General features: G+C 46.9%; 1 protein-coding gene across 2 annotated transcripts in view; it reads right to left on the bottom strand.

Annotated features, from left to right (window-relative positions):
* Window positions 1-7,718, bottom strand: part of MMP17 (matrix metallopeptidase 17) — a 50,683-nt gene extending 42,965 nt beyond the window's left edge. Inside the window, exon 1 of one of the 2 annotated variants that reach the window (XM_064392605.1) lies at window positions 7,187-7,718. In XM_064392605.1, the coding sequence (XP_064248675.1) occupies window positions 7,187-7,315 (129 nt within the window). In that variant the 5' untranslated portion in view covers window positions 7,316-7,718. The remainder of the gene's footprint in view (window positions 1-7,186) is intronic. The other variant, XM_064392604.1, reaches the window with a different exon arrangement.
* Between the last annotated feature and the right edge of the window lie 15,330 nt (window positions 7,719-23,048).

Here is a 23,048-nt window from a genome sequence, read left to right as displayed (position 1 = left end):
CACAAGCCTTGTCATAGACACAGCCTTGACCAAGCACCAGCCAGGATATGACTAATGTGGAATGGATGTATTATCTCCAGAGGAGATAGCATATGGTGGACTCAGGAAAAACATGAGAAACTGCTGGCTTTTTCTTGCTCAGTGATAAATGAGACCTAACACCCTTTCCCAACAACCAAATACATCAACTCCAGTGCTGCACGTAATTAGGTCTGGAGTCATGGTGAGATTGTCTCTAGCAGTCATGGTATCATTTTGCTCCTTGTACTTCTGTTGGGATCCAGTCACTAAACCTCCCACTAGCTACAGAAAGACTAAAGGAGCATTTTCTTGTGTTACACCTTTAATCCCAGCAGTCATCCAAGTTTTTGGTAATTATAGCTGTGGAGGAGCCCAGCAGTCACCCAGCAGCTCAGTGAAGTCACAGCTTCCATTCTGAGGAAAGCAGGAGAATCTGTCTCCTGAGATGTACTTCAACCACACTATCAGCAGTAACACTTCTGCATGACAGCATCTCACTGAGTAAAGCAAATCTTCATGAAGGGTTAACTGATATGTAGACAGTCAAGAAAAAGACCTATAGCCTTGAACTTGCAGTATTTTGTAGTCTACAGCTGCCAATCAAGTGGATGCTTCCTCAGAAGAGCGTTTCCAGGTTTTTCTCTCAAAAGAGAACCTGTGGGAACCCTTTCCTCACATGCTGATCTTTTTCATGTTTTTGTTCCACTTGGGACCCCTCCCAGGTTCAGCTGCTCCCTTGGTCCCAACACCCTTCTCAGATCTTCCTCAGCCCTTGGACAGTGAAATCTCCCCAAGTCTGCAAGCAGCCCCTGAAGTTTCCTTTTGATCTCTTGGTAGTCTGCCATCTCCAGCCAGAGGCATTTGGTCGAAAGCGAAAAAGTCCAGAGCCAGGTGGTTTTGCATGCAAGCCCCAGGGAAGCTGAATGGAGGTTAAATGCCCCTACCACGGTGCATGACAGGCAACCTCTACAAATGAAGACAAACCTGTGAGTTAAGCAGTCCACTTATCTCCCACTTCTGTTTTGGATGAGGAAGACTTTTGTCCTGTACCCTTGAAGAAGGATGTGTATAGCAAGCTGTGTCCAGGATGTAACAGCAGCACCGGCACTGTCAGATGATCTTCGGCAGCTGGGAGCTGAACCACAGAGATGCCAGCTGGGGTTTGTTATATGACAATATAATCTAAACATATACATCACCTTAGAGCAAGGGCCCCATGACACAGGTTCACTCAAAAGATCAATGTTGTCAGGATGAAATAGAATGTGAGTCGGTGTGAAGAACTCTGCCTGACCACTGACTGTCAGAAACAGGCAGAAACTCCCTCTTGTAAAAATAATATGAAAAAAAATCCAGAATATACTGCCACTTCCGAAGTCACTGTATTTGGACTGTTGTCACCAGGAGCTGTAGGTCATCTCTAGATTTCTTGGAAGAACAATTTTCGGTGCACATGGTGTATTCTGATGCAGGAAATTCCTCAGATTTAATTGGGTTCTTTTCCATTAAATCATCATGGCTAATTAAAAAGCCAGAATCCCACCTGAAGACCACACTCTTCAGTGAATGTTGGCAATTATCCATGTCGGGTCTTCCCTCAGAACAAACCTGGTGTGAAATGCGGTTTCTCTTTCTGATCTAAAATTCTCAGGTCCTCCAGCAGCTCCTTCCCCTTGCCCCTGGCGTGTCTGCTTTGTTTTGCATTGGATTTAACTTTGCATATGTGGTTCGGTGCAGGTTTTTTTAGTATAACATCAAATCTCTTAATTCTCTGACCCAGAAAACAGAGACAATCCTCATAAAAATCTGGGACAAAGAAGATGCAGCTGGCACGTGTGCAGCAGCAAGAGATTCCGAAATGCCCAAATCTACCCATTTAAAGTGATTTTGATAAAAGAAAGAATTTTGAGAACTGTTGCTGTCAGATCACAGGTTATTTTGAAAGCAAATCCTAAGCTTTCAAGTGGTGCTCTAGTCTGAGTGAGACCCTTTAAAAAGTGACAATGTGGTGGCCCGTGTTCATCATCAGCCGGGATGTGACGGCTTTTCTCTTCCATGTTGTAACCTCCACAGGGCCGGCCAGGACACGAGACCCACACAGGGTACACAGCTACTCCCACAGCGTCCAGAAATTCCAGAAATAAAGGTTCCCTCAACCACAGCATGACCTTTCCCAGAGCCACAGAGCCACGTTCCTGCAGCACTTTTGACAATGAGTAAATAATGAGAAATTAGCGCATGGCCCTGATGAGTCACAGCAAGCCGCCACTGGCAGTTATGAACCTGCCAGGACAAACAGGGTGTCACAGACAGCCCTGTCCTCCAGTCTCATGGATACATCACCCATGCCACCCCTTGCCCTCCACAGAGCCAACACACACTGGTCCCACTGGTGATTCACACCCAACACCAAAACAGGAGAGTCCTGCCAATGCCGGGCAGGGATGGGAACGCATTGCATTTGGGGCTGCCTCTTTGCACGTTTAATTTAACGAGGAAGAATAACTAAATACCCAAGCTGAGTCACACAGGCAGCAATCTCCCTTCGCCCCAGGAGATTTAGGGGCAGGAGAAGACGGCAGTACAGCCCCACTAGATGCTGCCCCCAGAGAAGGGGGTGCCTGCTAGCCAGGAACATCTACCCCCAACACAGAACCAAGGATGAAGAGTGAGGCCAGTGCAGGAGCTCACTGCTCCATCCCCAGCACCAACTGTAGGGAAGTCCCTGGTGACAGCAGGGTTTCATCCACTGGCTCTGAACACTTCCCTATTTCATTAAAGTGGGTAATTTAGCCTGACTACCCTGGCTAGTTCCCACGGCTGGGACCACAATGGCAGCCAAGCCCAGGAGGAAACTGCATTACTGTACATGGAGGTCTCAAATCTGAAAGGAAAGGAGCAGCTCACATCAACTAAGGCTTTAATACCAGATTAAATGCTTTCACAGCAGCCTGGCTGTTTGAAAGCTTCCAGACAGTCTTTTGTCAATTTAGTTTGCATTATACTTTGGCTTCAAGAGGTACTTTAAAATGTAACCAACTTTATTTCATTATTTTTTAAATATGGTAGCTTAGCTTTCTTGAAGGGAATTCATGGGCCTAGGATGGGCACTGCTCCATATGGAAAGGCATGAAGTACTTTGATGGCAGAGGGGCCAAGCAATGCTCCTCTCTCCAAGGCTGTTTCGGGACTCTATTAAGTATTCTGTCCTTAAAGACTCGCCATTTTAGAAGGCTGAATGAAGTTCCAACTGAAATTATCAATTTTTAATTTCTCCATTAGCAGAAACAGAAGAAGTACAGTACTTTCTCCTGATACAGGGAACAGCCTACATTTGTACAAGGATTTTACTTTGAGAGGCTGATTACCCCAAGTCTTGAACCAGGACCTAAGCAATGTCTCAGGGACATGCCCCACTGGGTACTTAAATGCAGGAGTTTAGGGGAGTTCTTGGCTAACTGGGCAGATGGGAGCAAGAGGGCAGCTGGACCAGGATGCAGCCACGTGGGCAGCAGGATGGTCCTACCCTACTCAGGGCTGGGAAAACACCCCAGAAACAGCAAGGATGAGTCTTGGGCTGGCTTCTACTCTGAAATTTGGCACTTGGGAGAGGCAGGGCACACACTCATAGGAAACTGCTGCTCCTCCTGTCCGGCAGCTCCCTGACACGGGGACACAGAGGAACCTCTGTCTCTCCCCTGGCCACCACCACAGCCAGCGGGAGGAAGCGGGGGAGGGGGGCACAGCCTCGAAGGGCTCTGTGCCACCACACTACGCCCACAAATGCATCCTTGTCATTCAAATGAGAAGCGGCCACAAAGGCGAGGGCCCTGCCCTAAACAAAGAGCCACTTGGGATAACGGCAGAGGGGGACAACGGGTCCTGGTCTCCACCGATGAATGCAAATGCTTCCAAACCCTGGAAGCAACTTTTCTGGGAACACAGACAGGGCTTTGTGAGTAGGAGGCTGTGCATACGAAAGCCCCCAGGAATGCCCAGCAATCCCCAGCTGGAGAAGCGCCTTGGGGGCATGCACAGACCTTCCCTCTCACCCCTGGCCACAAAGTCTAGAGAAAGCCGTTCACAGTCTTATTTTTTTCACCCATGGTCTTGCAACCAAACTAAAACTTTCCTGGCACTCCTGCATCCCTCAGCCACTGATGCCAGAGCCCATGTCCACACAGGATGATCTCAGTGATGCCATCACCACCACCCCACTGTCAACTCCTCTCTGGCAACCTCTGGGCCAGGCAAAGCAACTCCCTAAGGCAAAACATCTCCTTTGGGGCCAAGCAAGCCCAGCCTCAGGCATCAGTCCATCGCCAAGGCACCTGTTTTGTGCTGCATAGCCATGTCCCCACAACAGCAGCAATGCAGCCCAGTGGGCAGGAGCTGCCAGCAGGAACAGCCCTTACAAACCAGCCAATCTCCACGTCAGCACCTTCAGTGTTCAGGCTCCTCAGGCTCCACACGCCAGCCATTCTGAAAAGCACAGCCTGAAGGTAGACCTCCCCCCAGACCTGGTACAAAGCCCAGTGACATGAGAGCTGTCATTACTAAGTTACTATTAGTGTATAGGAAGTTTTTTGCTGCCTGCACGCCTGAGACGTCCGAGCTCAACAGCCATAAAAAGATGCAATTTGCGAATGCTGTGGTGAGGAGGGGTTGGGGGTTTACTGTAGAGGCAGTAGTGCAAAATGCAAAGTCATAAATCTCAAAGGCAGTGTACTAAAATTCAGTGAAATCATTCAAGCTCTGTTCCATCAGCTATTTTATGTTCTCTTTGTCAGGGCAGCTAATGGAGAACAATAAAAACATTAATAATCAAGTTAGATTTATAAACTAGGCAGGATATTCCACTAGTAATGAAATCTGGAGAATCATTCCATTCCATGAGCATGCTTTGGGCAGCATGCTAACAAGAACTGCCTTAGAATTTTAGCCCTCTTTCATTTTGCTGAACTGTAATTTGGCCCACCACCACTGTTTCATTTAAAACAAACTCCAAGCAGGAGTGGAGCAGAAGACACAGCTCAGAGGCACAGTCCAGTTCAGCACTGAAAACCTCTAGAAAAACCTCAAGGGGTGAGCATTTGGGATATAAAAGCTTTGTTGACATTGTGCTCTGTTTACTGCAGATTAATCGCTGGATGTAATTTGCCAAGGTTAGCAGAGCTTTCTATTGGCATGGTGTCATGTTTCCTAGATTTCAAATATTTGATTGAAATGCCTCACAGATCGTTAATTTCATAGTTGCTTCGTAAAGTGGATGTCAAATCATTCTTTAGGCTCTCACTTCCCTGAAAGTGGTAGTTTTCTAACAAGACTTCTGAAAATATCTGGCTTCTGTGCTCCCTGCTGCTCAGTAGAGGGCATAAGCATAAGCAAACCTGATTTACATTCAACCCCTTTGGAAACCCACCAATGCTGTCTCAAGCTGGAGAGATCCTTTGCCCCAGCAAGACTATCAACAGGAGGGAGACAGCACCCTGACATCAATCATACATCCTAAATGTCAGATTCCTAGCCTAAATAAGTCTTGGTTTAATGTAACTCCCGTCTCCCGCAGTTCACTTCTGCTCTATTATCACCATCCCCAGCACCTTCTGCTTTGCCAGGCAGCCCCAGGTCTTCAGCAGGGTTTGGAGAGTGCTCAAATCTACTCCAGGACTAAAAAAGTACCTTAATGCCTCAAAGTTGTCATCAGTAACTAATAAGCCCCTCGAGTATTAACATTTACCCTGTAAAAGCTGAGTGCAGCTTATTCGGTAGCGAGGGTAAAAGCAGGTCAAAGATAAAGTTTGAGTTAAATTGACTGGGGCAGAATACATCAATCTGTGTGCTGTTTGCATGAAATATTAATTCCAGCTTTAACATCTGATTACAGAGGGAAGTGAATGCACCATAATGATGCAGGTATACTTTATATTCACCACATTTTCTATTCTCCTAGGAACAGATGGGGAACGACAGGCTTTGTCTTCCCCGGCAGGTGTCTGAGCCGGAGCCTGTGAGCCGAAACACACGCTTGGAGCCGGAGCCTGGGCGGCGGAGGCAGCGTCCTGGCGCACTGCTCTAAGCAAGCCCTGCTCGTTAGATAACCCTGCCGTGGGCAAACGCTTCCTCCCTCCCGCCTTCACAGCAATGCACTGGCAGCATTTCGAAATGCACTAAATTTCAGGGAATTTCTACAAACTGGCGGGTCCAGCCTCAGGACTGCCCGCCCACAGATGGCTTTCTGACACGCAGGTTTGATATAGTCGCGGGGCGTCTCTGAGCTACAGCTGGTATAAGCTACAAGAAACTTCTCCTCCTTCAGGAGAAAATCCTTAATTTCTTCGCTCTCAGAGGGGTGAAGCTGTATAGACCTGCTGGCACCGTGACCTGGCAGAGACGTGACCTACACTCTCCATGCCTGCTGAAACCTGCTATATCCCTGCAGATTCCTGCACCTGTGAGGGGAGAAGCAGGACCACAAAGATGTCCGCGCTGTGCAGACCCCCGTAATGAAGCCAACCCTCTACCTGCTGCCGGCACAGAGTAGCCCTTAGCACATTCCCGAGGCATGTCTCAGTCCTAGGGGATCGCTCTGACTCCAAACGTGCCGTTTTACCCTGCTTGCTGCTGGAGTTTGTGCGGCTCCACGGCAGGCAGGGAGCCCTCGAGACAGACCAGCCCTTTCCCAGCGCCTGAGAAATCACCATCCATGTGTGAAAGCTGGTGAGGCCATCGCCCCACGATGCTCGGTTGGGGGAAAGTTAGGTCACCAGGTTAGGGTGCAGGAGAGGCACCATGCACTGGGTGCTAGGGAGGGGGACTCTGCCTTCCAAAGGGCTCGGTACAGAGGGTATGGGGTGGGGGGCACTGGGTGCGGGGGGGGGGGGGGGGAACAGACCCTTCTGTTTGCGCAGAGGGGGCACCAGCTGCAACGAGCGGCACCACGTAGACAACGCTGGAGGGACACCGGGTGTAAAAGGGCCCGATCAGCGGGAGCAGGACGGAGGGCACTGGCGCAAAGGGGGTACTGGGCTGGGAGCGTTTCCAGACGCCGAAGCTCGCCCAGCGCCGCGTGGGCCCGCGATGCCCGAAGGTGGGGGAGTACCCGGCGAGTCGGGTGGGGGGGAAGGGGGGAGCGGAGAGGAGCGGGGGGCCGCGGGTAACTCACAACTCCCCGGGTAATGTCCTCCGCCGCGGGGGTCGGCGCCGCGGGCGCTTCTTGCCACACCAGCCACAGAGCGAGCACGAGGAGCATCTCCCGGAGGCGGGCGCGGTGCCGGGCGGCGGGGCTCAGCATCCCCCCGCTCTTCGCCCGCTCCGCCGGGCTCCGCGCCGCATCCGCGCTCCCGGCCCGGGCTGCGGCTGCCGCCGGGGAGGGAAGGAGGAAAAGAGGCTCCACTCCGCTCCGTGCCGCTCCGCCGAGGATGGAGGGTGGGGGGCTCCGCTCCGCCCCACCGCGAAGGGAGGCTGGGGGGACTCTGCTCCGCGCTGTTTCGCGCTGCCGGGTGCGCCGCTACATCGCCCCGCTTCCGCAGCCTTCGGAGCAGAGAAGTTGCTGCGGGCGCCGGCACGGAGCAGAGCGCGGCTCGGTAGCGGCAGCTGCCTGCTGCCGGGAATCGCCGCGGCTCCGGCGCCGCCGCCGCGCACCCCTCCGCGGCCGGGCGGCAGAGCAGGCGGAGGAGGAAGCGATGCTAATGAGGGAGGCGGTGTCAGGGCTCCGCCGGAGTCGGGGGGTGCTCGCAAGCGCCGTCTGGCCGCGGCGCAGCGCCCGGCCCCGGCAGCGAGCCTTGCCCGCCCAGCCTGCGCCGCGCGGGCAGGAGCGGGCTCGCTCCCTTCCCGGTCTAGTATCTGTGTCTGGGTGAAATCCCTCAGGGTGCCGACACCGTTTTTTTCTAAATATCAACGTTTCTGTAAGTACCAGCTTCATCTCCGAGTTTTTAAGGGGCATCAGGGACAAAAATCTTCAGTTTCTGTCAGGGCAGTTGTTTTAAGCCGATTGACACCAGGCCAAACTAAGGATGCTGGTCCGTGTCAAATGTGCTTTAATCTTTTTAGATTATTTCCTGTGTCATTAAATGCAAGAGCATATCCATTTTCAACAAATGTAGAATGTGCTGAACTTGCATATTGCAAGCGAATATTATTTCTACGTTTGTTTCTCACCCCACAAAAGCCTCAGAGTTTTTAGGGGGCCAAATGTCAATGAATTTCCCAACCTCTGACCTCTGTAGATCTCAATGCCCTGTATCCCTGTCTGCTCAGGTATTAGTTATTAGCACCTGTGCAGTGTCAGCACCTCAATCTGTTTTGCACCAGAAGAACCTGCAATGTGAATGATTACTTATGGTGGATGAATAGTTACTTTGTCCGTACTCTGTTGAAAGTAATTCCCAACGTATTGATAAACATTTTTAGCAAGCACTTACAAGATGACAGATTTCTGCCATAAATTACAAGACCAAAAGAGTCCACAGCCATGCCAGGTGCAAAGAGTCAGGAAATAATCTTTAATAGTTTAATTTTATGGCATGAGTCTTCCTCCTTTAATGAAAGACTGCTTGACCATCAAGACCCAAAGAAATATCAGAGGGGCTCTAAACACTGTATTTGAATGTATACAGTATATATACTCAAAGTTAAGCATCAAATTTAAGAACTTAACTAATCACGCTAACTTCATTTTACCATAATGAATGTAATAGAAGAGCAGCTCTCCCTGGGAAAGTGGAAGCTCTGCCCAAAATAATGAGACACATTGTGTGGATGCCATCAGCTCCTTACAGGTACAGAGAGCAGAGCTGGGCAGTAAAAAGGGCCTGGTTATAACAAACTGAACTGTGAATAGTTTTCCTCTCTTTCCTTTTCACTAAACAAAAAACCCCACTTCAATGGCACAAGTTTAAATCTGCATTTATGTCATAAGACCTATATGAGGGTAGATGGAGTTTTCACATCATTCATTACCCAGGTGATTTGCTGAATATAATTTATTTAAGTAAAGAACAGCATGACGATTTCAATTCTGTTCAGCATAGTTTCCAAAATGCATTCTTTATATTTCATTTATTGCAAATGAATGACTCAGTTAAAACAGCATTTCAACACATTTTAGCCAAAATATTTGCTTCTCATAAGAATACAATAGAGATAACTGCAAGCTGTAAGTAAGAGCAAGCAAATAGGCACCCAGAGCAGAAAGCTCCTTGTGGTGATGCCTATGGTCTGTTTTAGACAAAACTTCCATGCTAAACAAGAAATGCTAGTAAAGCTGATTTGCACGTTCACACTTCCCTGATCTGCCTATTGTTGTCAGTGTTTGGAAAAACATGTAAACAAGTACACAGTTTGTTTTCCTTCCACAGACATTCCAGCCAAATGCACATACTTAAAATATTTTCACCTTTGTGCACCAAGATGACAAGTATGAATCTAAAATGTCATTATCTTCTAGCTGTACACGCCATATGGAAGATGAAGATTTTTCTTCTGTGTCTTTAGCAAAATTAGCATGTATGACAACATCCAGACAATTTAATTTCCCAATTACACAGTTATACAAAAAATACACTTTGCATGAAATATGCAGGAGTTCTTATCAGTAGATACTATACAACTTTTCCTGCCCTGTTACATTACTGCAGATGCTTGTATTTTGGGTTCAGAAATGAGAATTTTCTGCCCTATCAGCCAGGGAGACAGAAACTACTACAGTCCTGCCCTAGGGGAGTCTGCTCAGAGTATTGGGACAAGGCAGGACCCTCCATGGCATCTGAGGTCACAGCCAGGAGCCCTCTGGTTGCTCTTGCTTCAAGGGCAGAGGCAAGGGCCAGTTAGAGGCGGGTGGCAAGAAAGACTGGAGAAAAGTCAAAGGAATAATAAAAAACTGGGAAAAGCTGACAAAAGAAGCCTGACACAGACAACGCCATGGCAACCTGCCCAGGGGCCCCCACCCAGGAGGTTTGCTGGCCTACAAGACTCAGGTGACTCTTTTTATGTCTTGTGGGATCAGGAACATCTTAGGTACTAGTTCTTGGCTAAATAAGATCTCCTGACATCTTTTGCATCCTTTGCTCTGCACACAGATAATATTCTATCCCTCTCACAAGCTTTTCATTTGGGAAAAAATTAGACTATTTCCTTAGGCTTCAAAAAACCCCACCCCAAACTATTAGCAAAACAGGAGACATGTGGAGGGCTGATTTAAAATTCAACACACCATCTCACCTCCTGATCCAGAGACACGCATAAAGACAGATACTTCAAATATTCTCAAACTTAGTCATGTCCTGCCTCTTTTACTCTCATATTTGCTTCAAGAGCCAAGGATCACAGGGGAATCTGCAGACTTTAAAGGTAAAAAAGGTACGGCAAGAGCACACAAAATCTGGGATGCTGAGCATTTTTTTTTAATATTTTTTAAATAGTTTTAATTTAATTTTTTTTCAAAATAAGGGAGTTGAATAGAGCTTTATCTCTTTTCTTTTAAAGTTTGGCTTTCTAAACGATTTCATTTGGGAGAGGAAAGAAGCACCTCCTGAGGGAGGAAGGCTGGAGACATCAGCACCTGGGGCATCAGCTGTGATGGGATCCCATCCATCAGATGCAGAGCAGCCAGTGGCAGAGGCAGCTGGGAAAAAAAGTTGAATGTCTCAAATGCAAAGACCAATTCAAGAACCACATTTTGTCCAGCACTGCTGAAATATAGGAAATGCCTCCAAGGACATCTCAGCCCTGGTGTTCCAGTTGGTTGTGGCAGCTTTTTCCTGGGGTAATGACTCCCAGTGAGAGTCCCAAGCTGGGGTGAACCTGCTGGGTCTGATCCTGACAGATTGAATTAAATCATGAGTTTTGAGCTGGAATGTATAAAAGGAGCTGAGGAAAATGAACCTTGGGAGTAAGTGATAAGGTGAGAAACATGCTCAGCAAAACCAACTGCCTCGGGTGTCTCCTTCACATGAAAGGACTTGAGATGATGCCATAGCAATGGAGAAACAGTGGAGTTCCAGGAGAAATCCCAGAGAAACCTTGTTTAAACTTGGTGTACTTTAAAAAGCAATAGGACAAGTAGTACAGAGAGCTTTGTGCCCTGGGCCTCCTGCTATTCTTACAGGTCTCTGTCCCCTCCCAGGGTCCTGCTGCTCCCATGGGGGTTGTGTGTGTGTAAACATGTGCACAGCCTGTGCTGGGACTGGGATGCTGTGATATCTAAAAATGCTAAAATGCTCAGGAACTGCTTGAAAGCTCCTGGAAAGCTCCTGCCTCCATTCTGGCTGGAGTTGTGTGGTAGGTGCCTGTCACTGCTGTGTTACAAAGGCTAAATGCACCTGTGGAAACCTGTGCTGGGTGTGTGTGAGTTTTGGTGCAGTTCTGTTAGAGGAGACATCTAGGCCTATTCTTCCCACTGCTGTCTACAGTATCCCCAGGCTGGTGGCAAGGCTGGGACCTTGGCTGTGCGAAGCTGTCAGTCTGGTGGCCATGGGAAGGGGCCACCCTTGCTGGGCTGTCCCAGTTCTCCTGCCTGCTGAGCATGGGCTATGCATGTCTTTCCCACGTGCATAGTCAGTGATACCAATGCATCCAGCTGCTATTTGGGTTTCCCACAGGATGCACACTGAGTGCTCAACGTGATGTTCACAGCCAGGCATGGCACAATAATCTGAGCAGGAGGTGTTCAGGGCTCTTGGAAATGTCAGCCTTGTACAGCTCAGGCATGCTGGAGCTGCATTTTCCTGTCTGCAGAGCAGGTAGGGAGTTAAAGGTCAGTACTTGTAAGTCTTCCTTGGCAAGCATCCAGACCTTTCAGTGCATGGATACCCACCTGTTCTTCCCTAAAGTGGACACTGCAGTCCTCATGCTTAGGAAGGAGGAGGCAACTTGAAGGTTTCCAGGATGCTGGAGGCACTTGGGCAGTCACTCTAGGCTTCTTGGCTCTATAAGCAGCTCAAATCTAGCTGGATGTGCCTGAGTGTTTAGTCAAGGTTTGTCCTCCAAGGGATGTGGCCTGGGCTTTGAGAAGCATATCCCTGCCATGGGACAGGCAGTTCCAAGGAAATGAGGAATGGCAGGCACATCATGCTGGTGCTTGGCTCCTCACCTCCCACCCAGCATCCCACTATGTCCCACTGAAACCAGTCCCCAGCTGCCCTGATCATCAGTGTAAGCCTGGCCTCGCTGCCAGAGGTCCATGAGGATGGGAACAACCCTTCATGGAGCATGGGATGCCAGAGCCTGTAGGGTAGCACAGCAAATGTCCCAACCCCCAGCAGCACTGCCTCTCCAAGCAGGGGTTGTGCAGAGCTCAGCATGTCCTAAAAGCTTCAAGTTTGTGTCAAATACAGGGCTAGAGGTCTGAGGATCCCGTCTTCTGACAGCTCATTCTCCTGCAGGCTGGAGATCCCTGTGAACACAAGGAAAGGCGCCTGATCCCCATTATAATGCTAATCTCCTCCAACTCCCAGTAGGAGCCGAGTAGCATCCTGTTAATGAAATTATAACCATGGCTCACACGGTGCATTTCTGCTGAACACATCTGAAATCTCTTTCCCTCAGAGGCTACATAACCAACGCCTGGGAGTTATCTTGCTGCTGTTATAGTAGCAACACGATTAGAGTGCTGAAGCTAATTTAAATCCTGTTGAATGCTATTGTAATGCAGCGAGTAAAGCTGGTATGTGACAGGTTTAGATATCCTCAGAGTGGGCACATCAGGCTGATCCCCAAAAGTTTAAGGGCTACATTCAGAGTCTTCAACGTAAATTGCAAATCCTTCATGAGCAGGTTCTGTTTGATGAGACTTTCAGGTGCTTAAGGTCCAAGTCTCATTTAATTTTGTGATGACTCCAGGACTCTTAGCTGGCCCCATACTAAAGTACCTTCTTCTATCTTCAGTTATCCTGAGCATCTTCCAGGTACTGCAATAGCTCTGCTCTCAATGTGAGCAAGGGGTGTGGAACTGGGGGAAATTACTGTGCTAAACTTGAGCACTGGCAGTGGGGCAAAAGTGGAGCTTAACTTTATAATATAATTGTGGAGAGGGGAAGAAAAAAGAGAAATGTCTACAAGGAGGGATCCCAAACTCTGTGAGGAGATCATCTGTCACCTGTCTTTATGGCAGATTTAGAAGGAGATATAGCAGGCTTAGAAGCAGCAGCTGTATCTTTACCAGGGTAAAGCAGCTCAGCTCTTTGCCCCAGCACAGGTGTCCTGTAGCCTTTGCAGCCCCAGACTTGTCTTGGCTGCCCACACAGCAGGGTCAGCTCTGGGAGTCTCTGTGTTCCTCTGAGCCAGATGTTCCCTTCTGGGGGCCATTGCCTGCAGAACACAAGACTCCTCAAAACTGAGGTATCCACCCAGGGTTGTGTGGCAGAGCTGGAAACTGAATTCTCCTGTTCTTTTGAGCCTCTCCATTGCTCTTCATCTTGGCCATCAACATCAACCTGCTCTCTGAGGCTTGCTGGGGCCAAATGTACCTGCTGTGATTAGAAACAGATAGTGAAGTATTTCAGGAGGGGAGCTAACATTCCCCAAATGAACTCATCCTTTCAGTTCATGTGTAAGCAGCACAGGCTGTCACAGCTTTATTTTTAAATGGCCTTTCCCTTTATCACCAGAAAAATTTCTTCCTATTGACCTGAAGAGCACCAGCAAAGTCAAGTGGAATATATATCTTCTTTCCTACCCACTGAACATGGTCATTGTTAATCTGAGCATGTTAAAACCAAAAGGGACAAGACGTGGAAGGTGTTTAGCAATAACTTGATGGGAGCAAAGGGGAAGGGTGAAGACCAACCTCGCTGAAGGTAGAATTAGATGTTTAAAATGGAAGTGAAGTGAGTACCTGTCTTAGACATGTGGTACCTGCCTCCATATCCCAGAACACAACTGCGGCACATAGACTCTTGACTGAGAACACATGGACAGCCACTGGTCTGGTGGAGTTAACAGCAGCCTGAAAAACATGGCAACATGTTCACATAGGTAAAACTGGGAGATTCAGAGTAAAAACCCAGCAAAAGAGGCTTGCACAGTACTGTCAGGTCACTGGGAAAACTCTTTGTAGCCACTTTGAGTCAAGACAACAGTCACTCAGGGACTCTTAGCATCTTTTTAAGTTAGACTTCAAGGATAAATTCAAGGCCAGGGGAAGGCAATGCAGTTTTAATAAACAATGACTTCTTTTTGCCAGGTTAGCATCAATAAAAAGCCATTAGCTGTGCAAAGGAGGATTTGCATAAGCAGCATTTGAGGATCAGGCTATGGCGGGACTGTCTCAAGTGAGGATGAAGGGTGGACCAGCCCTGCACGTAGAAGCTCTCAGCCTGATGCTGATGCCAAGGTTCTTGAAACAAATTCACCTGAAGCCCCTGCCCTGAAGTGCGCTGGAAATGATCCTACAATGTCCTACTTGCTGGAAACAAGGATCCCCCTTTCCAAGGAGAGGGGGAAAAAAAGCCCAGAGGAAGAGTTGGAGCATTCAGCAAACAGAGGCAGGAGTGTTTGAGTAGCTGAGAGAGGACAAGTACACTGTTCTTTCCATCCTGAGCATTTTATAGGGGTGAAATGTATAATGCACCCAAGGCTGGACAGCACTTACATCAGCCTGTGGTAACTGTTAGTGGGGGAGAAGAAGGAGTAGGAACTTACAGAGCAGAAGGAATTGGACCCTTCTGCAGGACCCAGAAGGCAGACAAGTCCTCCCCAAAATCAATCACCACCAGTCTCCTCCTACTGGTGTTTACGTGGAAAAATTCAAAAGCAGGGACTAAGGTTGTGCCTTGGAATGATTTCTAACACAGCAAATCCCAATTTTAATAGTGAACTTCATCTACAGGGAAGAAAAAAACCAAACAAGTAAGCGCCAAATCACACCAATCCATCAGTCATAATTGTCTTTGCTGGTACAAACGTGTCTCTCTCATTCACACAATGCTAGACGTTTAGGGCAGAGCAGAAAACCTCTTGTGGAGTTTTTTTGTTTTGGTTGTTTTGTTTTGTTTTTATTTTTGAATAGTATTTTAACTATACCACAAAACGTGAATCTAATTAATCCCTGAAATTGGTGACATTACACTTGAAATGAGCCTGCCTGCTAAGCCTGAGGAGGTGGAAAAGCAAAGAATAAAAATATCCATATGCTGCTATTTGATTCCAATTCAGCCAAAGACCCAGCAAACACAGTTGCTTATTAGAGATAAGCCTTCATTTAAAAGTTAATTATAACAGTACTGAAAAACTTAGGGGCTGAAGATGGTAAAGGTGAACTTTAATGAAGGTTTAATCACTAGAATGACTGTGAAGTTCTTTGTCTGGAGGGCCTTTGCAGCAGCAGGGACATTTCTGTATCTCTGGGTACCACAGCTGAGAAATTGGGAAGAGAGTTGAACTTTACAAGGAACATCCAAGTTTGGAAGTCCCCAGCAGACAAATCTTTGTACAAAACCACCCACAGTGCAGAATGGAACCAACCGTTTTTCACATATGGGATGATCGTTGTTCTGTTGCTAATGGGTTTTTCAACACACAGCCAAAGCATCCCCATTTCTGACAGCCAGAAGCCAAGGTCCATTTGGCCTGTAATGGCAGTTGAGTGCATCAGTGCCTCCACCTCATCTTTAAAAATGTGTGTTATCGGCCTACAACAAATTTCCATAAAGAAACAAAAAAAAAGAGAAAATTAATGTTTTAATGAAAATATTCAATATTTCATTAATAAGAAAAACATTTTATTTTTCTTAGGCCCATCACTGGAGCAGTCTCTGAGGCTTTGTAATTCCTGCTCCATCACCTTTGTTTTGCCAACAAGTCTGTCTGTCCCCAGTTCAGCTGGCTCAGCCTTATCTCCTGCCCATGGGCAGACAGGCTCAGGCCTGTGCAGAGCTATGGGGTCCTTATGGGATGAGTGCAGAATGCCACAGGACTGCTGCCACTTCCCACAGGCCCACAGCCAACTCCCTGTCTGACACTGAGTCTGACCCTGACCCTGCCTCCTACTCCGAGAGAGGGTTCCTTTCCCTTTGAGCACTGCTCTTCCAGATGGAAACTGGGAGATGTTTTACTGCATTTTCCATCTGCCACCCCAAAACAGAGCACACCTGTGTTTCTTTTAGTGTCTATTTCTTCAAGGATTTCAGCTTATCCATCACAGGTTATGCAGAGAGCAGCAGCCAGACAGGCTCCTGTGCCTCCACAGTCCTCTTCCTGTGGATGCTGCCCAGCCCCATGGCTCCAGCCACTTCCCAGACAGCTCCAGCACCCAGCTAAGTCCAGGAGAGTCCACTTACCTGCTCTGCCAGCTAAGCTGCCTTTGACAGTCACTTCCCCTAGTCAGGTATCCCTAATGATTTTAATAACATGATATGTGATGGCAAGAAAAAACAATAACACAAACCCTGATGTAAGATGCTTTTGTCACAATCTTGAGACTCCTGCTTGGAGCAGATGCCTTATTAGCCATTTAATTCTCGGCTCCACGGCAAGGCACTGAAATGAGAGGAAATACAAAATCAACAAGACAGCTGCAACCCAGCTTCATGTTCTCTCTCAAATTTAATAGAGATTCATGAAGCTTTACACTAATGTTCTGAGAGAAAAGGATTACAGGCTTCTTGCGCCTCGCTTGGGTCTAAGGAAGGTGAATATCAGCAGTCAGCACACAGATGATAAATGTCTGGCAGAAGTTATTTCAAGACCCAACTCTGTTAATATCAAACAAAACACTTCAGCTCATGTGGTGTGTCCAGTTCAGGCCAACCTGTCTCAAAACCATGAGCCCAGAGGTAAAGCAGCAGATCCATAACAGAGGGCAGTGGTATCTGCTCTCTCCAGACTGAGTAGGATCCAGGCTTGCTCTTGTTCCACCATGAGGCTTTCAGCCCTTGCACACTGGTGTCCCTATGCTCTGAAGCTGCTGTGCTGGTAGGCTGTGCCCATCCCACTGCTGCCCTGTCCCCTGCACATCAGCATAGGGCTCAGGGAAATGTCCCCAGGGGCATGATCAGACCCATGTTTCTTCCCCTTCCCTTTCCCCAGCACCCAGCTGATGGCTCCAGTTGTGCCCAAAAACCACTGACACAATTGATTTCACTGTGCCAGTACCACTCACTCACAGTCACTGTTTAGTTCCCTTAACTCCCATCTCTCTGGTATTTCATGCAAGACAAAAAGCATCTGAGCATTAATCCTGAGGCTGCTGGACTGTGATACTGAGCCCTCCACCTTCCACGTGTCCTCCTCTTCTTCTGCCTCTCTCCCCAAATGCATTTTTCCATGGCCAGGCTCCCATCCAGGCCAGCAGCATTGCTGCCTGGCAGGGAGCAGGAGCAGCTTGGGCTGTGCTGGGCACATTAACAGGTCTGGCTACTGGACTCAGGTCTGAGTCAGTGAGCTGTCAGGCCAGCAGTGACACAGCAGCAGACGAGAGAGTCCCCTCATGCTACAAAACACAGCCTCTCTGGGAGGTAAAGCCTCGGAACAGGATCCCCAGGTAAGTGGTCAAAGCATCAAGCCTGAGCTCAAGAAGCATTTGGACAATGCTCTCAGGCACATGGTGGAATTTTTGAGGTATCCTGTGTAAGCCCAGGAGTAGGACTCAGTGATCCTGATGGGTCCCTTCCAACGCAGATATCATCTGATTCTATGTGCTTTCCAGCACATAAAGAAAATTGACAAATTTTACTTCAAAATGCAGTTCACTCTGATGAAAATGAATGTGCCTTAAGAAAGACATGCCACCTTGCATTCTATCTGTAGCCTCAGTAAGTCATAAAACTTGCTGCTATATATTTTCTTTACCGGGCAGGGAACCTTGGCTGCCATTCAGGAGTGTGACTGGGATGTAATGGTAGCATCCAGCCCCAATGCAACCTGGACTGTACTCACTGGTACAAAAACAGACCGGAAAGGGCTTGACTGAGACCAGACTGTACTGTAGCAGTTACAGGACAGCTACTAAGAAAGAATCCTGACCTTAAAAACCTTAATCAGGTAGCAGGTAGGAGACAGGAGTTATTTTTGCTCTGGTTTGTTGGTGTGGAAGCTGTTTGACAAAGGATGACATCAGTTGTACAAACCTTGAGCTGCGCCAAGAGAGGAGCCTGAGGAATGATGCCGATTTACTGCCGAATCTGCAACTCTCCTGCCATAGTGTGAGCAGGTCAGGGCCACTGGCAGGGACACCTGTTAGATGTAGGGACATCTGTTACATAAGCACACATCCAGAGCTGCTGTAAGTAAAGCAGAACATTACACAGGAGTTAATCCAGCGCTGTTCTGCTGATCATGTTAAAGATACCGACCTGTTTATGCTCTGCACATCTCTTATTGAGAATAATGGAGCAGATTTCACCTCAGCGGTATCCCCCCACAGAGCCAGCCTCTGTGCCTTCAGTGAATGATAATAGCTGCTGTGCCATTGTCATTCCCAATGCAGTAAAGCATGTTGGAAGCTGCTCCCTCCTGTTTGTTCTCAACATGGATCATTGCTCCTTCCAGCACTGTGAGAGCCAGACCAAAAGAAAAGCCAGTGGTTTCCCAGCAGAGGTGTTTCATAAATTTACCACTCTGCTGTGAGGAGATGCAGGCACAACCTGGCATCAAAGGCTCTCAAAGGCTTCAGGACTTCCTGTCGCTGGTGTGGAACAGATCCCCAGCAGGAAGAGGCCACCCCAATTAGCAACAGGAAAGCACAGAACATTGGGCATGTTCAGTGCCAGCCGGGGCTGAGGGCACAACAAAAGCTTCTCTTCACTTACTTATCCAATTTATCCGAGAAAGAAGGGGGCATTGTTGGTTTTGTACATCTGAGGTACTGTCAGCCTTAAGCCAACAAGATATCATGCAAGAATTATTTTGAGCGATTCAAGGTTAGTTTTTGTTGCTTTTTTCTGTAACTTTCCAGCAGCAATCCATTTTAATTTTGCACATGGACACATTCAATAGTGCAGGCACTGAGTGCTCTTAGGCAAAGCACAGGCAAGAATTCAGATAAAAAAAATCTGTGTTTTTGTCCAGTCTTTCAATTAACTTTGTTGGCAATCTGTAACAAAGAATTCATAAAAATCTTGAGGCACTTTTTACAAGCAAGATGGAAAATAGTTGATTTTTTTTTTCCATCTTTCAGGAAATTTCCTTTTCTGTCTCTGAAGCAAGAGAAAACACATCAATAAAGAATGAATTTCTAAAAACTTTCTTTGACTCACAGGCAACTTGAAATGATACAGCCTAATTCATTTCAAGCACCCCTGGCTCAGCCATTTAAGTGTCATTCCCAGAGGCAAATGCTACGTTTCTGAATGACAATCCATTAGGTACCACCACAGTTCCCCTCCCTGCCTTCCCACACTGGGCTAGACTGCACATCCACTCAGTCTCCTTGCCCCCTTGTCACGCCAAGTCCCTTAGCTCAGCTCTGACTGCTGGCACGAGCCGCAGAGTTGCCTATGAGCATCACCACCCCTTGATTTGCCCAAAATCTCATAATACAGAAAGAAACCCAACTGTTACTACTGCAAAATACCTGCAGTAAAAGAGCTGGGAACTTTGCTCCCTCCCTGCCCTCCATCAGTGTCTCTCTCTGGGTCTCAACACAAATGTTGTGATGGAGGTTAGTGGGTAGCCCAGCAGGGACTACAGTCACACCACCACTAGCTACCACTCTCCAAACATTTCGGTCTCATGAAAACCCGCCAGCAATTTTAGTGAACTCCTGGAGCTCTGGAAGGGATTTTATTACTGAGAAAGAGTCAGATGTCATCTCCTTTACAAGAAAAGAAAGTGTCATAAAAAGGCACTTGAACTGCTCAGGTGGCCTTCAGCAGCCAGGAATGTGCCAGGTGTGCCAGGTCACAACAGGCACCAAGAAGGGCACTGGTTTTGTCTTTGGCTTTGCTCAGATAGAAGCATTTGGAGAATGCTTAAACCACTGAATCAGGCTCCTGTCCTGGCACACTGCTCTCAGTTCATCAGCTTATGTGAATTTACCAGCACCTATAGAAGTATTTGTACGGGGGAGTGGGTGAATTTCTCCGTTGAGTCACTCATCTGTTATCTCTCCTGGAAAAATTGTGTTTATTGCTTCAGTTATAGAGAGACACATTGAAAGAAGATATGAGGGTCACCAGATCTGCTGTTAACATCACACATGTGTGGAGATGAAGGTGGCAGCCATTTGCCACTCGCTGAAAGCTGTCAGAAATCTGACAGAACAACGGGGCTCTGAGAACAGCAGATTCTGAACACTGGCACCTACTGACAGGTTTTTGTCAAGAAGGAGAGGGAAAAACAAAGCTCTGCTTTGGACCTGATAAATAGATGTCCCTGGAGTGTTCCAGTAAGATCTGCAAGAGTAAAATAAGCACAGACTCTTGGACTTACCTGAATTATGTATATATAAGGAGTTTTATGAGAAAACAGTTAACTTTCATAAGAGTAAGAACAGGAAGGCAGTAAGCTTTTGAAGGTTGTAACAATGGTATAAAGTGCTATGGGGATAGTCATGACTGCCTTTGTTTTCTTGTTTATACATATCCACTCTTGCATCCATGAAAATTTATGCAGGTTTTTCCCTAGCAATGCTTTTTTCTGCTTGGACTTTTCAAGTTTCCCTGTTCCTGGTCCCACTGTCCCTGTAACTTTTCCTCATCGCTGCACCCTTGTCTGTGTTCCCCGTTACAAATTCTTCCTCCTTTTGATCTCTTTCCCTGTCTACTCCGGGCTATCTTTGGTAAGTGTAGTGTTTTCCCTTCCAGAAGACATATATTCTTAGTGCTGCTTGATCAACAGAATTCAAACTGAGTAGCCACGAACAGAGCTGGGACACTCAAATTCATTGCTCAAAAGGTGTCTCAAGCACAGCACCATCTCCTCCTACCACCAGTTGGGGCCACTACCTCCCAGTATCAACTTTCTGGATGTTCACAGGCTTCTTATGACTCAAGAGTCTGCAAAAACAGAGCACTGTTACTCATGCTGACTTTCCTGGTGGCCCTGCAGCTTGGGGTACAAGCAGAGATATTGTGCTGATGTTCATAATAATGGCTAAATGCTGAGCCATATTCCAACAAGCTCCAAGCACTAACCAGTTTACTACCAAGGAGATGGAGATTCCATCATACTATCCATATGCGGCTGTGTCTCTCCAGAGAAAGCCCTGGAAAAAGCTGTTTTGTTCCTCAGTGAGTAGCTCAGAATAAAAAGAAAAGCATATGTTTAAAGCCCAGCCTGCTGATTATCAAATTCATTGCTGGTTTCAAATTCATTGCTGGTATGAGAGAACACAAGTTGAACAGAATTAGTGAATTGTGCCAGCTGCAAAACTTCTGGCAGATGGAGTAGAAAAATAGCAGCCTGGGATGCTGGGAATGATCTTTACCTCTTTTGAAGGAGATGTTTCTAAAATGAATATATTTAGGTGACGAAAAAAACTCTTGTGCAAAGACGATCTTGCTTTTTCTTCCATCTTTCTTTGAAATAATTATTTCAAACACAACAGCTCTTCAGAAGATCAAGAGATAGGATTATAAAAATATCCCAGCATGGACCGATTGTTGCTGAAGATTACTAAGGCTCAGCTTTCACTTTTTTAAAAATTTTTTTATTAAATAGGCACTATTTACAGCCCTGAAAACTCTATGTTCAAGATCTGAGATGTCATTTTTAGCTATGCATTCATCTTTTTGGTTCACATCAACCACCATCATCTGTTAAGCCAATAGTTATCTTCCCTACCTATCTCTGAGATGTCCTGAATGAACCCATCAGTCAAGGAAGCCTTCAGCACTTGTGATGTTGGGAAGAAGAAAAGGCACACACGGATCAGAAGAAATCAGGTGGGAAAGGTTTCTTCATCCATTGTCACCGAGCTTGTTTTGTTAATCAAAGTATAAACTTATCTCCTTATCTATGTGAAGGCATTTAAGATGCAGAGCCAAAGAAAACTGCTGTGCCATATTATGTGCATTTACTGTTCAGATTTCAAAAGCCAAGCATTTAATCAACTTAAAAGTAAGTCCAAACGCAATTTTAGCGGTAGGAGACAGCAGAAGATTGAGTAAGCAAAGCTCTAGAAAAGGTTAGAGAAGTCTTATACAGAATCTCTGGCACTGGGAAACCTCAGTCCACATCTGCACTACTGGAAGTGCACTTCTTATCAAACACTGTGTATACAGAATGTGTGATCACACAACAGGGGTGCACACACCTTGGTGTAGGATTGTACCTGCATTCCACTGCAGTCTACAGTTTTTAACCTCATTGCACAGTAAAACAAATACATGGCCTCAGAAGTTGAGAGTAGCAATCTGCAACCATACGTTACACCCCACCATCACACTACTATCTCTCCTGGTCTCAGTTCAAGCTTTTCTTTCTTGCCACCTCTGAGCTATGCTCAAAGGTTTCAGAAAAAACACACTGCCCTTAAGCCCTTGGTTCTGCACCACTGAACAAAGCAAAGAAGTGAAACCACCTTGATTTTTCGTACACAGAACCAAAGCGATCCATACATCACATAAGGACACAGCTGGAGAAACGAGATCTGAACACGCTCCCACCCAGAGCCAGCCCAGTGTTCTGGCTATGCCACGGTTCTGCTTTACTTCTAGAGTTCCAAAAATCTTCAGCTTCATTTTTCCCTCCTTCAGTTGCCCTGCTCGTCATGTTAATATGCTGTTATAAGGAATAACACTTCAACCTCCTGGTCAGGAAATGTGCAGTCAGAGTATAGTGACAGATGACAAGCACATTTTGCGAACAATTGCTACCTATCAAAGCCTTTTGATAACACTTATCCAAATAAACTAACAGGTAGAAAGCTCAGTGCAATTAGCAGAAGTGCCCAAGGCTTGATGCTGTGCACTTGGACAGAGTTTAATTAGTGACACAGCAACATTTTTGTACAGATCCTGACAATTAAAGCCAGCAGCTAATAACATTTACAATACTAGGCTAAACTGTGCCCAGATAAAAATTTTAATGAACATAAATTAAAACTTAAGCCATAACACAGATTTCTAAAGGCACTTAAAAATCTCTCT

This window comes from Passer domesticus, chromosome 17 (assembly GCF_036417665.1).
Source record: "Passer domesticus isolate bPasDom1 chromosome 17, bPasDom1.hap1, whole genome shotgun sequence".
NCBI classification, from domain to species: domain Eukaryota; kingdom Metazoa; phylum Chordata; class Aves; order Passeriformes; family Passeridae; genus Passer; species Passer domesticus.
The sequence above is the reverse complement of the archived record's forward strand: the minus strand, read 5'-3'. Positions and strand labels throughout refer to the sequence as shown.